This window comes from Ambystoma mexicanum, chromosome 13 (genome assembly GCF_040938575.1).
Source record: "Ambystoma mexicanum isolate Mex_15411 chromosome 13, UKY_AmexF1_1, whole genome shotgun sequence".
NCBI classification, from domain to species: Eukaryota; Metazoa; Chordata; class Amphibia; order Caudata; family Ambystomatidae; genus Ambystoma; species Ambystoma mexicanum.
The window spans coordinates 490410087-490424070 of NC_090938.1; the positions used below are offsets into that span (position 1 = coordinate 490410087).

Genomic DNA, 13984 nt, shown 5'->3' on the forward strand with positions numbered 1-13984 from the left:
CCCTAGATGTTTGTCCCTGTCCCCAGAGGGGAGTCTCTCCCCATGAGATCTTCCTGCTGTGCACAACCTGCAGGGGAACTATCGGGTAGTGGCCTCCCCTCCCTGTTCTCATGGGACGAGGCTCCCCCTCGGTGAGAAGTGACGACATCCAGGGATTCGCCACATTAAACTCAGAAGGCTTGTGAGCGGGCATGTTGGTGCAACGAAAACATCTACCAGTTTGCAAGGAAGCAGTATGCTGAACCCACAGAAAAGAGGAACTGAGGGCATGGGGCTTAGTGTGCTCCATTTATAGGGCAGCGACGTAATGGCTGGGGTCGAGGAAACAGATCACCGGATTTGATAGATGCTGAGCTACAATACATCCCCGGCTGAAGGTTTCTGAGAGCAGCATGAGCTGGAGGCTATCTACCAAGATATGGAATCTGTGGAGGATGCAATACGCTTATTACTGGGCACCACTGGAGCCACCGGGACCTGCTGCTTCAAGGAGTCACCCGTACCTGCACCCACTTTCTGAAACATGTTGAGCATCTGCTCTTTGAAAACCTCCCATTTGGGCATGGTTGTAGGCCCAGCTGCTGACTAACCAGGTTTGTCCGACAAATCGGATCCGTGCCTGCGTCGATGATGCAGTTTCTTTTTCTGGGAGGAGGAGGAAGATCAGTGGCTCCAAGAGTGTGATCTCTTCTTCGATTTCTTTTCAATGCCTATACTCCTTTTCAAGAGTCGGGTGCTCCAATGACTGGACGGTCGAGCAGGCCGGGGATTTAGATGGGAGCCGGCCTACAGCAAGTTTCGCAGCCCTCTCCTGTAGCGATTTCGGGTTCATTTTCCGACAAGGACCACAGTCCTCAGCGACGTGCCTGACACCGAGGCACCACACGCAGACGCAATGTGGGTCGATGATGGACATCTTGGAACTGCAGTGCTTGCAGCAGTTGAAACCCGATACTTTGGGAGTGGCCATCATGTCGAAAATTCAGCGGTGGTAAATTCTTGTGAGAGTTGTTCCATGCAGTGGCATAGTGACGCAGTATATGTGCGATGACCAACGTCACGTCTCGACTCAACGACCGCTGCATCGATTCGCGAGAGATCGGCGGCCAAGACAAGGTGGACTACGCCCCCTGTCATAAGGTTTCTGGGCAGCTGACTGGAAGAGATATCTATCAGATGAGGAATCTGCAGGAGAAAAGCAATCCATTAAAATATCAATATGGTAGTAAATGCATTTATCACATGAGGAACATTCGAATGGTGGGGTACGAGGATGCTTTGCTTTAAATTAATGTTTATGTCACATTGTACATTTACTAGCTCTTTCTACACCACACTTTCTTTTTCCAGAACGACACCAATCAAAATATGAGAAATACCTGCAGAGTTCTAACTCAAGCATGAAAACTCACCTTTGCTTCTGGTGTGACTACTGGCTTTGGAGGGAACTGTACCTCTGTTGCTTTAAGGATTGTGTTCTCTTGGAGAATATCTTGTTGTGACTGGTTGTGGCCAAAGGGCTAAGAGTAGAGAGAAACAATGAAAATGGTAAACAGCACACATCATTGAAATTGCCTCCCCCACACAGCATTTACTGATGCTAGGCGATGCAAAGGAAATGATGTGTGTAATGAACAAATTACCTCTCTGTAATGTTCTTTCTGATGGATGTTCCTCCACAGCTTCCTCAACAATGATATCCCTATCCCAGCAGAGCTCCCCCTCACTGCCCCTGACACCTCTACACGCCAGTGCATGACAGGATGTCAGGGTCAGTATATATAACTGTGCCATGCCTCATGACCTCAGTTCCACCCTTTTTCCCAAGCACTTTGAAGCTGAGGGACCGTAGAACCGATGGTGTACTAGCTGTGAGCTTCTTTCCTCAATAGATCCTCCTCCCAGGAGGCCAGGAAAAGTCAGTTGCTATCAGAATCGGACCCTGGTGGTGGATATGCGAGAATGGACTATCTGGGTGGAGGAGACTTGGGGACGAGATGAGGCATGCCTGACACAGTATCCCCCATTTCCCTTTTACCATGAGTCCACAGTCCCCTAAGCCTTTACAGGCTATTGTCAATCCCTTCCCTATTTTTCCCCTAAATCATTCCCCAATAGACACCAGTTTGGTACTGCGACAAAGACGAGAGCAATAGAGCAATTAGAGAAATATATCCTCTCTTTATTGACACACACACATACAAACACCAGTTATGTAATGGGACGAGGAGGAGGAGGCAAGCAAGAGCAATATAGAACTTCCAAGTCGGCAATGAGCGGTCTAGTCCTTTTTGGACCAATCAACTTGGCAGGAAATTTAAAAGCAGCTAGAACGGTGAAAATGGAGGCACCAGTGGAAGCAGATCTACGGACTGCTGGAGGAGCGCAGACCTGTCCTTAAAGGCAGTGTGGCAGATGGAGTCCTCGAGAGTCCCAGTACGATGCAGAGTGTATGCAGCGGGAAGCAAGACTGAAAGAAGCTGGAGGCCAGCGGCGAACTATAGAAAGGGAACTGGCATGACCAGGCAAAGCTTCGGAGGGAGGCCGAGCTGCAAGAGACACATCGGTGGCAGGAGTGAAGCCACAGAGAACTGCTGTGGAGACAGAGTGAGGCACTGCATGAGACAGAGCTAATGGTGGCCGGAAGCCTCGCTGGAGCACTGTAAGCACCGACTGGTGAGTCAACCTAGGAAGAAGGGACACTGGGGTGGCAGGCGAGCAAGTAACTTGTGAGAACTTTAATGAATGCCAATTTAAAGGAAAGCAAGCACTTTTGAATACTGATCTAAATGAAAGCAAGAAAGCAAACACTTTTGAATACTGATCTGAATTAAAAGCAAGTACTGTTGAATATTGAATTGAATCAAAGCAGTTTTGTGGAATCCTACGCTCTCAAGGAACTGTGTAACTTGTGAGAATAAGCATTGACAAGAGCCATAGGAATAGATGAAAGTGCAACAAGTCAATAGTGGCAAAGCAATCAATGATAAAGCATTATGAGGATGTGAACTGAGAATAAGCCAAGCACCACTATAGAGCTGAAACAGTGGCAACGTGCATACAAGGAGGAAGAAGCAAGACAGGTGTGTCGGTTGCGTGACATGTAATGGGTGGACCGCGTGGTCTGACAACTGCGCATAAACCAAGGACACCTATCTATGAAAAAGCCACTTACAATACCTGGAAATAAGCTTGTCATTGAATATAAAGGACATTTAGTGTGAACTGAAATTAAGGAACTGCACTTTGTGAACTTGGTGAAAGATAACCAAACCAGAACAGCTGGAAAGTATTACAAAGAACTGTGCGGTGGAAAAGTTAAGACCTCAAAGCTCGGGGAAGGGAAACCCTTTGAATTGTGAACTACCTTGAACTTGGGGAAGAGAAACTCTTTACAAACCAAGGCATGGAAGAAGATCTCAACACTTCTCATTTTGACGCTGACATCCTTTCACATTGTATACAAATAGATGTGAGAGCAAGCATAGGCTTTGGACACAGACTTTTATTTTGGACTTCCTGACACAGACCTTCCTTAGTTTATTTAGGTAGGGAAGTCCCACCATAGCATAGGGCAAGCTAAGCCTTTTCCAACCCCTTTTCTGTTTAATCAAAGTTTTTAACCCAAACTTTGAATTCAGCTGTCTGTGTCTACTTCGTGATGCCTTCACATAGCTTCCTGCAGAGGGGCAGGTATAGAGGACGATGAGGAATCCATGGTAGGAACCTCCATCAGAAAGAACATTCCTGAGAGTTAAGTAATGTGCTCTTATAATGGATTCTTTCCTCACACAGATTTCTCATCTTTGATACACTCCCAAAGCAGTACGTAAATCTGGAGGAGGGAGGAAGAAAGAACGCCACCTAAACCAGATAATTCTGGAGGACTGCCCTACCAAAACCGGAGTTCTAGCCTGCAAGGGAATCCAAGCAGTAATGGTTAGCAAACGTGTACAAAACCACCCACATTGCCCCCTGGCAAATATCTAGGACATCTGATATGCAGGGAAGCGGTGGCAGCCACCCCTCTGGTAGAATGAGCTCCGAGACCCTCAGGTACATCCTTACCAGCCAGATTCTAGCATTCCGAGATGCAGAGAATAATCCACCAGGCCAGGGTTTGTTTGGTCACAGCTCTGACTGCACCAGCACCAGCGTAATCAATGAAAAGCTGGTTATCCTTCCTTGCCTCTCTAGTACGAGGGATTTAGAACTTAAGGTCTTGTACCGGGTCCAGCAGATGGAATGGTTCCCCTGTCTTGCCTTCGAAGGTGCGAGGCTGAGGTAAAAAAAACAAAGATGGCTCTTCTGAGAGATGGAAATCCTAGACCACCTTCGGCAGAAAGGAGGGTCTCACTCTCAATGTCACCTTCTCTTTAGAAAAAAACAAATAGGGAGGTAAAATAGAAAAAGCCTGGAGCTCACTCACACATCTCGCGGAAGTAATGGCAACCATGAAAATCACCGTAAGGGCGAGTACCTAATAGAACAGGAATGAAGGGGCTCAGACAAAGCACCCATAAGAAACGTTAAAAATAAATCCAAATCCCATGCCAGAACCACAAACTGGCGGGGAGAAAACTGGTTACACAAACCCCACAAAAACTGCATAACAGTGGGGATTGTGAAAAACAAGCCCTGTTCTGGGGACATCTTTAACACCAAAAAAGTGGCAAGGTAACCAGTTACAGTGCCAAACTGCAGACACGCCTGGGCCAAAGAAAGCAGAAAATCCGACATAGGGGATAGAGGACAAGATAAAGGATCCATGTCCCTCTCCCGGCACCAAACCGAAAATGTACGCCACCTGCAAGCATACATTTTATTTCTTAGCGGGGCACCAAGTTGAAAGGAGCACATCGAGGACAATGGATCCGAACAGGCACAACCTCCTGAGAACCAGCTGAATGTCAGGGATCAGCGGGCATGCATGAAGGTCGAAAACCCACTGGACCATCAGTGCGTCCCCCAGAGCTCCCTGATGAGGACATTCCCAGGAGCAGAACAAGTCGCACTTCCTGTTGACACTAGAAGCAAAGAAGTACACTTGAGGAGTTCCCCAAAAGGAGATCATCGCCTCCAGAACTGCCTGACAGAGCTCCCACAAGCGGGAGGGCAAAGTCTGTCTGCTCAAAGCATCCGCTGTGAGATTCTCTTTTCCGGCCAAATGAGTCGCCATCAGAGAGTCACTGTTCTCCAGACCCCAGAACCACAGTTGCATTCCTTTTGGACAAGGACCCCCACACCACCCTGTTTGTTGAGGTAACGCATGGCCACTGTGTTGTCCGTCAGGATCAGCACAGTCTTTGTGATTCACATAGGGTAGGAAAGCGACCAGGGCCAGCCTGATCGCACTCAGTTCCAGCAAGTTGATGTGCTCCCGAAACTCTGTGGAAGACTGCAGTCCGCTCAACGTTAGGTCTGACAGGTGAGCGTCCCAATTAGTTACAGATGCGTCTGTGACCAGCTTACCCATTTGTTTCTCAAAGTCCTGAGAAGCCCTGGCTCTGTTCCCTTTCCAGGAATGGCTGGAGCCTTCCCAGGGACTGCTTGTTGTGGGTACATCCTTGGTGTGGAGCCTGAATTAATGGGATGAGGAGTCCGTATGCATTATGTGGTGTGGGTGTCTGGTTTTGATTGTGTGCCAATGCCTAAGCCCAGCCTGACTGAAAATGGATTAAATGCAGTGTAGTGCTCTGAAATGCTGGGGAGGTGCCCCAATCCACATGCTTGTATCCTGGGTCCAGCTAGAGAAAGAAAGTCTGTGGATGCAACTCTAATTCTCAAGGACTGAACCAGAGAGGACCTGGATAGGTGACCACTTCCCATAGCTATGAGGGAACATCGTGCAACCGCTGCTCTTCACCCAAAGTGTCCGGGAAGCCAGTCCTGTGTGCCTGCCATTAGGAGAAGGGATCTTTTTGGGTCCAGAAGAGGAGTGCCTGGACATCTTGAAGCCAAGTAGTCCATCTGTGTCGCCCAGGGTCCGGAGGAGTGTTCTGAGGGGAATTAGAGGGCGTCCTCACTTCTTTCCCCCATATATCCTACTCCCAGGTGGCCAGGGAAAGGCTGTTGCTATCAAATCCTACCCCTGGGGGGTGGATAGGTGAGGGAGGACTACCTGAGTGGAGGAGACTTGGGGAGCGGAGATCAGGCACCTTTGGGCGAGGAACAGTATCCCCCATTTCCCTTTCACCACGATTCCACAGTCCCCAAGCCTTTATAGGCTATTGACAATCCCTTCCCTCTTTTTCCCCTAAATAAATCCCCAATAGACATGAGTTTGTTACTGGGACGAGGAAGAGATGAACTAGAGAAACAAATCTTTATTGACACACACACATACAAAGACCAGTTATGTACTGGGACGTGGAGGAGGCAAGCAAGAACAATGAAGAACTTACAAGTCGGCAATGAGAGGTTTAGTCCTAGTCAGCTGTGGAAGCTGATCTATGGACTGCTGGAGGAGTGCAGACCTCTCTTGGAAGGCGGCGTGGCAGATGGTGGCTCAAGAGCCCCAATATGATGCAGAGTGTATGCAGTGGGAAGTGTGAGAACCCAAAGGGTGTCTCACCCGCTAGTCCTCTGGGACTTGTCATCCAGGTGGCTAGGACACAGCCATCACTTTTGAATCCAGTTCCTGGGGGTGGACCAGTGCGGGAGGATCAACTGGGTGAGGGGTCTTCGAGGAGTGGGGGTGAGACAGCCAATGGTGAGATGCGGTATTCCCCCCCCTTTTGTTCATCTACCCCATCCTATTTTTTTTATTTTTAGGATACTCCGAGATCCCAACTCCACTCGCCCCCCCCTTATTACACAAACACTGGGCCGAGGAAGAGGGTGACAAAGTAACAAGACTAACTCTCATACATCGTATTGGACATGTCCTGTTAATTGGGTCAGGCGATGACAGGCACTTGACTTCAAGTGCAAAAACCTGATACCAATTAGCTCTCCTCACACTGATAAAATTCAACACCTAAAGACACATTCCGAGCGAGGCGGAACACTTGTACGAGCAGAACTTTCGGGATGAAGGCACACCTACTGGAGCAGAGCAACGGACCAAGGGACAAGAGCAGCGGGCCGAAAACCCCAAGGCTTCACTACTGGAGGTCGTTGCCTCCAACAGACTGTTAAAGACACGTGGAGAAGGCCAGATCCCACAAGTGAAGATTGCATTGTGTTTGAAGGATGCCTACGACCCTCCCGGGTGAACGGCAGAGTTGGCGAGGCGAAGCAAAGCCTGTGGTACTAACCTTGACTCGTAAATTGGAAATCGCAAAGCAAGAAAGACGTGCACACACAGTGAGTTAAACCGGTGTGTGTTACAGCGAATGAAGTAGCAACATTATATCACAAGTAAAGGCTGCACGCGCGTGGATGAGACACGAAGGAAGGCAGACCTTTGAATGAACTTTAAAGTAAAAAGGCAGCTGTGAGATCAGCGATACTAAGTAACGGGGTGATCCGGTGAAAGGAAGTAGCCTATTCCAAAGTCTCTGTGAAAGGTACTTTGTTTGAAGCTAAAAGGCGAACAAACAGAAAAAGTGAAATGAAGGAGATTAATTCTTAGAGAAGGGAAGAGTGAAAGTAAAACAGTGAATTTTGAGTCAAAGTGGCTCTGCGGTGGTCTGTAAAGAAAACAACTCACATTCGAAAGACTTTGACACTCGAAAGTGGTCTGAGCCCGACTGACAGAGACCTGAAGTATAAGCAGCTTGGGGAAGGGAGCCCCCTTGCAACTTTGTGTTGAACTTCATCATGAAAGGTCTGAGCCCGACAGAGGGGGACCTACGAGAACTGTGTGGTGAAAGATCTGAGCCCGGCAGAGGGGGATCTTTGTGAAAATTTTGGTTGAAACATTATTTTGGAACTAAGAGAAAGAGTTTAATGTGGAAGGCCAGGCGGGCCTCGATCTACGGTTTTGAACTGTGTATTCTGTTGGAAACCGAGCCAGAGTGTGTCATCCTGCCTACAACGATCGCCTTACTCCGTGAGGCTTAACGTGGGGAGCAGAGCTGGTTCAGCCACATTATCATTTGAACACTGATTTTTCCTTTTGCATACATACATACATTTCTCCTTTTACCACTGTTTGTACAAGAGATAGGGCAGGCAATAGGTTTTGTTAGTATAGGTCATTTTGATTTGACAGACTCCACTTGGACTGCATTGTTTATTATTTGATGGTCAAAGCTACTCCCCATCTTAGTTATAGGGCAATATAGGTGTTTGCCCAGCCCCAACATTTTCAATAAAGGTTTTACAAATTGTATCCATTGTGTCAGTGCCAATACTTGTGATACCATGCATTCCCTACAGAAGACAGAATAAAAGAAGCTGGAGGCCTGCAGCGAGCTACGGAACGGGAACTGGAGTAACCAGGCGAAGGAAGCTTCGGAGTGAGGCCCGAGCTGCGAAAGATGCATCAGTGGCAGGAGCAAAGCCACAGAGAATCGCGGTGGAGAGGGAGCGAGGCACTGCAGGCAAGCATTTAACTTGTGAGAACTTTAATGAATGCCGATCTAAAGGAAAGCAAACACTTTTGAATACAGATTAACAAAGTAAGCACTTTTGAATACCGATCCGAATTAAAAGCAAGTACTGTTGCATACTGAATTGAAGGAAAGCAGTTTTGTAGAATCCTACGCTTTAAAAGAACTGTGTAACTTGAGAGAGCAAGTATTGGCAAGAGACATAGGAATATATGAAAGTGCAACAAGTGAAAATGGAAAAGCAAGCAAAGATAAAGCATCATGGGGATGTGAACAGAGAATATGCCAAGCACCACTGTAGAGCTGAAACAGTGGCAATGTGCACTCTAGGAAGAAGAGGTGAGAAAGGTGTGTCGTTAGCGTGCCCTGTAATGAGTGGACCACGTGGTCCGACAACTGCGCCTAGACCGAGAACACTTACCTATGAAAAAGCCACTTACAATACCCTGAAAGAAGCTTGAGATTGAATATAAAGGACATTTAGTGTGAACTGAAATTAAGGAACTGTACTTTGTAAACTTGGTGAAAGATAACCAAACCAGAAGAGCTGGAAAGTATTACAAAAAACAGTGTTGTGGAAAAGTTGAAAGACCAGGAAGCTTTGGGAAGGGAATTCATTTGCATTGTGAACTGCCTTGAACTTGGGGAAGGGAAACTCTTTACAAACCAAGAGCTGGAAGAAGCTCTGAACTTTTATTTGAACACTTCTCATTTTGACGCTGACATCCCTACACATTGTATACAAATAGATGTGAGGGCAAGCATAGGTTTTAGGCACAGACAGACTTTTACTTTGGACTTCCTGACAGACTTATCCTTAAGTTTAGTTAGGTAGGGAAATACCACTTTAGCATAGGACAAAGCTAGGCCTTTTCCAACCCTTTTTCTGTTTAATAAAAGTTTCAATTCAGTTGTCTGTCTACTTCATGACGCCTTCACAGTTTGTAACCACCCAGTTGCTGGATATCGCCTATAAGAAGGGGTACCCTGGCATAGTGCTGTCCAATACCCGGAGCTGCCAAAGTTCCAACCATCAGAAGAAATCTTCAAGGTGCACCTCTGCCATGACATCTACCCACTTTTCCCCGCCGGAGAAGATCCAGGGCCGCTGCCTGCAGAAGAGGGTTCGCCAGTGGGGTTCCTGCCAGCAATAAACCATGAAAATGTCCAGAGGGTCCAGACTTCGCGAGGGCCCGAATGCCTAGTCCAGTGGTCGTGTCCAGATTGCTAGAAGCCATATTGAGGTCTGTGATGCAGCTGCAGCACTGAAGAACCGAAAAGCAGTAGACCGCAAAATTTGCACCTGTCGCCAACGAAAGTCATCAATGACCACCAAAGGATATATCTTCTTCATCCAAGCCTTGTCAAAGTACACAGCAAGTTTCATCTTCGTGGGACATCCGCAGCCGGCGTAACAAGCCGACATTGGAGACCACCGCGACAGACCTGCACTGCATTGCTGCCTTTCTGGCACTGCTTAGTTCCCTTCTCCTGCGATACCGCGACATCCTAGAGGCTCCTCATACAAAGGGGAGTCCATCCTCAAGGGGCATCATCGAGTGAAACAGAGAAACTCCATCACTTCACTGGCCAAGGTACTCAAGGTACTGCGACGAGGCAGAGCATCGCCCATTCCCAGGATTCATCCAAGAGTCCCAGATTCGTCTTTGATCCTGTTCTCCTGGGCTTACCAGGTACTTAGGGGTCATGGGATCCGTAGAACGAGAAACAGACTATTCAAGAAAATATATGGACTCGACTGTAACATACAACTTAAAGTACATCTTAACATTTCTTTACAGGTTGCACAGGTGGAAGGATCCTCACACTGTATTACAGAAAGTATCCCGCCTATGTTCTAATTATTACCTGCCTTTCTACAGCAATGTCTTAGGAAGTTAACCCTTGCCTAATAATTTAAATGCTTTTTAATAACTATCAGCAGTTGGAGCACTACAACTGAATTTAAAGGTAACATTGGTACCACATAGAACTTTATGGGATACATTACTCACTGTAATCATATTTCTGGTGCTTGTATCTGCTTACAATCACATTCTCTGCATAGTCCGACATCTAGTGGAAGTCACAGAGTATTACAAGATTTGTTTTCGAAACTCATAAACAGACATCTACAGAGCGTGTTTAGTAATACTATCCCTAGTGTGACGTGTACTGTACCCATGGTCCTTGACACGTCGAGGTCCCTCCGATTTTTTCTGACATGAGGTTGCATGAAGTGTCGCGCGAGTACAGATGTGATAAAGCAGAAACAATATCCCAGAAAACATCTATGCGCCTTCTACTCCAGTAGGGGAGGAAGGGTGGGTGCATGTGAATCTAAGCAGATACAAGCACCAGAAATATGATTACAGTGAGTAATGTATCCAGTCTGAAGCTTGTGGATCTGCTTAGATCACATGCTCTTCATTGATTAGTGAGCAATGTCTGGAGAAGGAGGTGGGAAGTTAGAGGGTACAGCGGCAAAGAGATGTTTTAGGACCGCTTGTCCCACCTGTGAATCTGATTTAGAGTGTGTGTCAATGCAAAAATGCTGTGTGAACGTATGGATGGAGGCTCCATGTAGCAGACTTGCAGATGGCGTCCATAGGGATGTTTGCAATGAAAAGTTAAGGTAGCTCCTGCACCTCTGGTAGAGTGTGCTCTTGGTGTAAAAGGTAGAACTTTCTTGGATAGGGAATAGCAGAGCTGTATGCACTTGACTATACATCTGGAGATGGTGTTCTTTGATATGTGATCGCCTTCTCTACCAGGCGCTATGGAAACAAAGAGTTGGTCTCTTTTCCCTAGGGGTTTTGTTTTGTTCACATAGTACAAGACCGCCCTTCGTACATCAAGTGTATGGAGGCTTCTTTCTGCTGAGTTTGATGGATTTTGAAAGAAGGTGGGAAGGTCTATGGATTGGGTTGCATGGAACTTTGAAATGAACTTAGGCGCGAACCTAGGATGTGTTCCGAGGACAACCTTGTCCTTGTGTTGAATGAAAAAGGGGTCTTCTACAGACAAAGCCTGCAGCTCACGGACTCGTGTTATGGAGGCGATAGCTATCAGGAATGCAGTTTTATAGGTAAGATGCTTTAGGCGGGCCTTTGCATAGGCTCAAAGGGTGGCGCCATGAGCTTGGAGAGCACAACATTGAGATCTCAACCCAGAGGAGGGTTGAAATTGGGGGGGTATAGCCTCTTTACCCCTTCCATGAATGCCTTAATGACAGGGACTTTACACCTGGACATGTTCTGTGAAGTGGTGTAAGCCGATGCACCTTTAAGGAATTAAATACTAGGACGGAATCTAGTAAGTAAAGCATGTAGTGTAGAATGTTAGCTGGAGAACATTCTAATGGGTTTAGTGATTGTGATGTACACAATATCACAAATATTTTCCACTTATTAAATAGCAGTGCCAGGTGTTGGTTTTTCGTGCCGCTTCAAGGATATCCATACACCTTTGTGGAAGGTTCAAGTGGCCAAACTCTATGACTTCAGGAGACAAGCTGCCAAGTTCATTGATTGTGGGCGTGGGGAGGGATGCCCCTTTGTGTTGTGTCAACATGTTATGTGGGCACGGGAGCTTGATTGGGTTGCACATCACCTAATCAAGCTTTGAGCAGATGTGGAAACCAAGGCTATCTCGCCCACATAGGCGCAACCAGGATCAGGGTTACTTGTTCCTGGTGCATCTTGTGCACTATTTTTCTCAGGAGTGGTGTTGGTGGGGAAAAGCGCAAGCAAATTTCTCTGACCAGTTCATCCACAAGGCGTTCCCCTTGACTATGGTTGGGGAAAAATGGGTGCAAAGTCTGGACATTGTGCGTTTAGGTTTGTGGCGAACAAGTCTAGTGGGGGGTGACCCCATGGTGAGAATATTCTGGATATCTGTCGAGTTGCCACTCATGTTCATCTGGTAGAGGGTTTCCGCTTAGAGTGTCTGCCAGAGAATTGAGTTCCCCTGCAACATGTTGAGATGTTGGGAACATGTTCCGCTTGAGTGCCCACTTCCTTATTTTTGGGGATAGCTTGGACAGACTTTTAGTATGTGTGCCTTCCTGCTGTTCAGATAGAACATGGCCGTCATGCTGTCTGTGAGGACCTACACTGTTTGACCCTTGAGATGTTGCTGAAAGGCCTAAAGAGCCTTGGGGACTGCCAAGAGCTCTAAGAAGTTTATATGTCTTTGGGGAGTAGCGTGTGTCCACTGGCCATGGGCTGTGTGGTGGAGGAAGTGAGCCCCCACTCCAGTGAGTGAGGTGTTTGTAGTTAGGATCGCTTGTGCTGGTGGAGCGCGAAAAGGTTTTCCTTTTAACAGGTTGTCCTTGGACAGCGAAGAGCCTGAACCAAGGTTAGCGAAACAACCACTAGATCATCCCACTGTCCGCTTGCCTGAGACCACGGTTTCATTAACCATTCCTGCATTGCACGCAGGCTAGCGTGTGGAACCAAACGAATGCAAGAGGCCATCATCCCGAGCAAGCGCACTGCTTTGCATACAGTTATCTGGCGACCAACCTTGTAGTGAAGTACCTGCAACAGCATATTTTGTACTCTCTCGTTTAAGGGGAAAGCCAGCTCCTCTTTTATGTTTAGGATAGCCCCTAGAAACTGTTTTATTTGGCTGGGGACTAGACTTGATTTCTTCTCATTGAGGAGAAACCTAGATTGAAGAAGTGGCCTACTGTTTTTGTGTATTTAATCGGTAAATTTGAGGAGATTCCCCAGTGATTAGCCAGTCGTCCAGATAATGGCCTACTGGGATGAACTTTCTGTGCAGGTGTGCTGCCACTACTGCGAGCACCTTTGTGAATACTCTTGGTGCTGAGGCGATGCTGAATGGGAGTACTTTGAACTGGTAGTGTACTCTCGCCATCCTGAAACGCAGGTACTTTCTGTGAGCAGGGTGCATTGGAATATGAAATTATGTATCTTTCATATCCAACGTTGCCATGTAGTCCCCCGTTTCAGGAGTGGAATTACCTCGTGGAGCGTGGTCATACGAAACGTTTGTGGTTTGACATATTTGTTCGCAGGGTGCAGATCTAGTACTGGGCGCATTGTAAGGTCTTTCTTTGGCACAAGGAAGTACTTTGAATAAATACCCTTGTTTACTTCGTTTGCCGGGACAATCTCTATGGCGTCCTTGTCGAGTAGCGCCTTTATTTCCTCCAGCAGCAGTCTGTTCTTCTGCAGTAATCTTTTTCTGTCTCAGCTGGAGGTAGGGTGGTTTTTGTACCAGCTCGATACAATCGCTGCCTGTCATGGTGGACAACACCCACTTGTCCGATGTTATCCCCTCCGATGCGTGGGTGAATTGAGTGATTCGGCCTCCTACTGGAGTGGCATGGGAGGGGACCTGAAATGGTGTGTCATTGTTTGGGAGGGTTTGCGCCTCTCCCAGGTGAGGTTCTGCCCCTACCTTTGCCCCTTTTATTCCCTCTCTGAAAGTTGGATGAGGAACCTTGGCCTTGTGAC

General features: G+C 47.2%; 1 protein-coding gene across 3 annotated transcripts in view; it reads right to left on the reverse strand.

The window, feature by feature from the left end:
* Positions 1-13984, reverse strand: part of TLK2 (tousled like kinase 2) — a 2257819-nt gene that overhangs the window by 128511 nt on the left and 2115324 nt on the right. For all 3 annotated transcript variants that reach the window (XM_069634151.1, XM_069634152.1, XM_069634150.1), the window contains one exon: positions 1413-1520. In XM_069634151.1, the coding sequence (XP_069490252.1) occupies positions 1413-1520 (108 nt within the window). The remainder of the gene's footprint in view (positions 1-1412; positions 1521-13984) is intronic.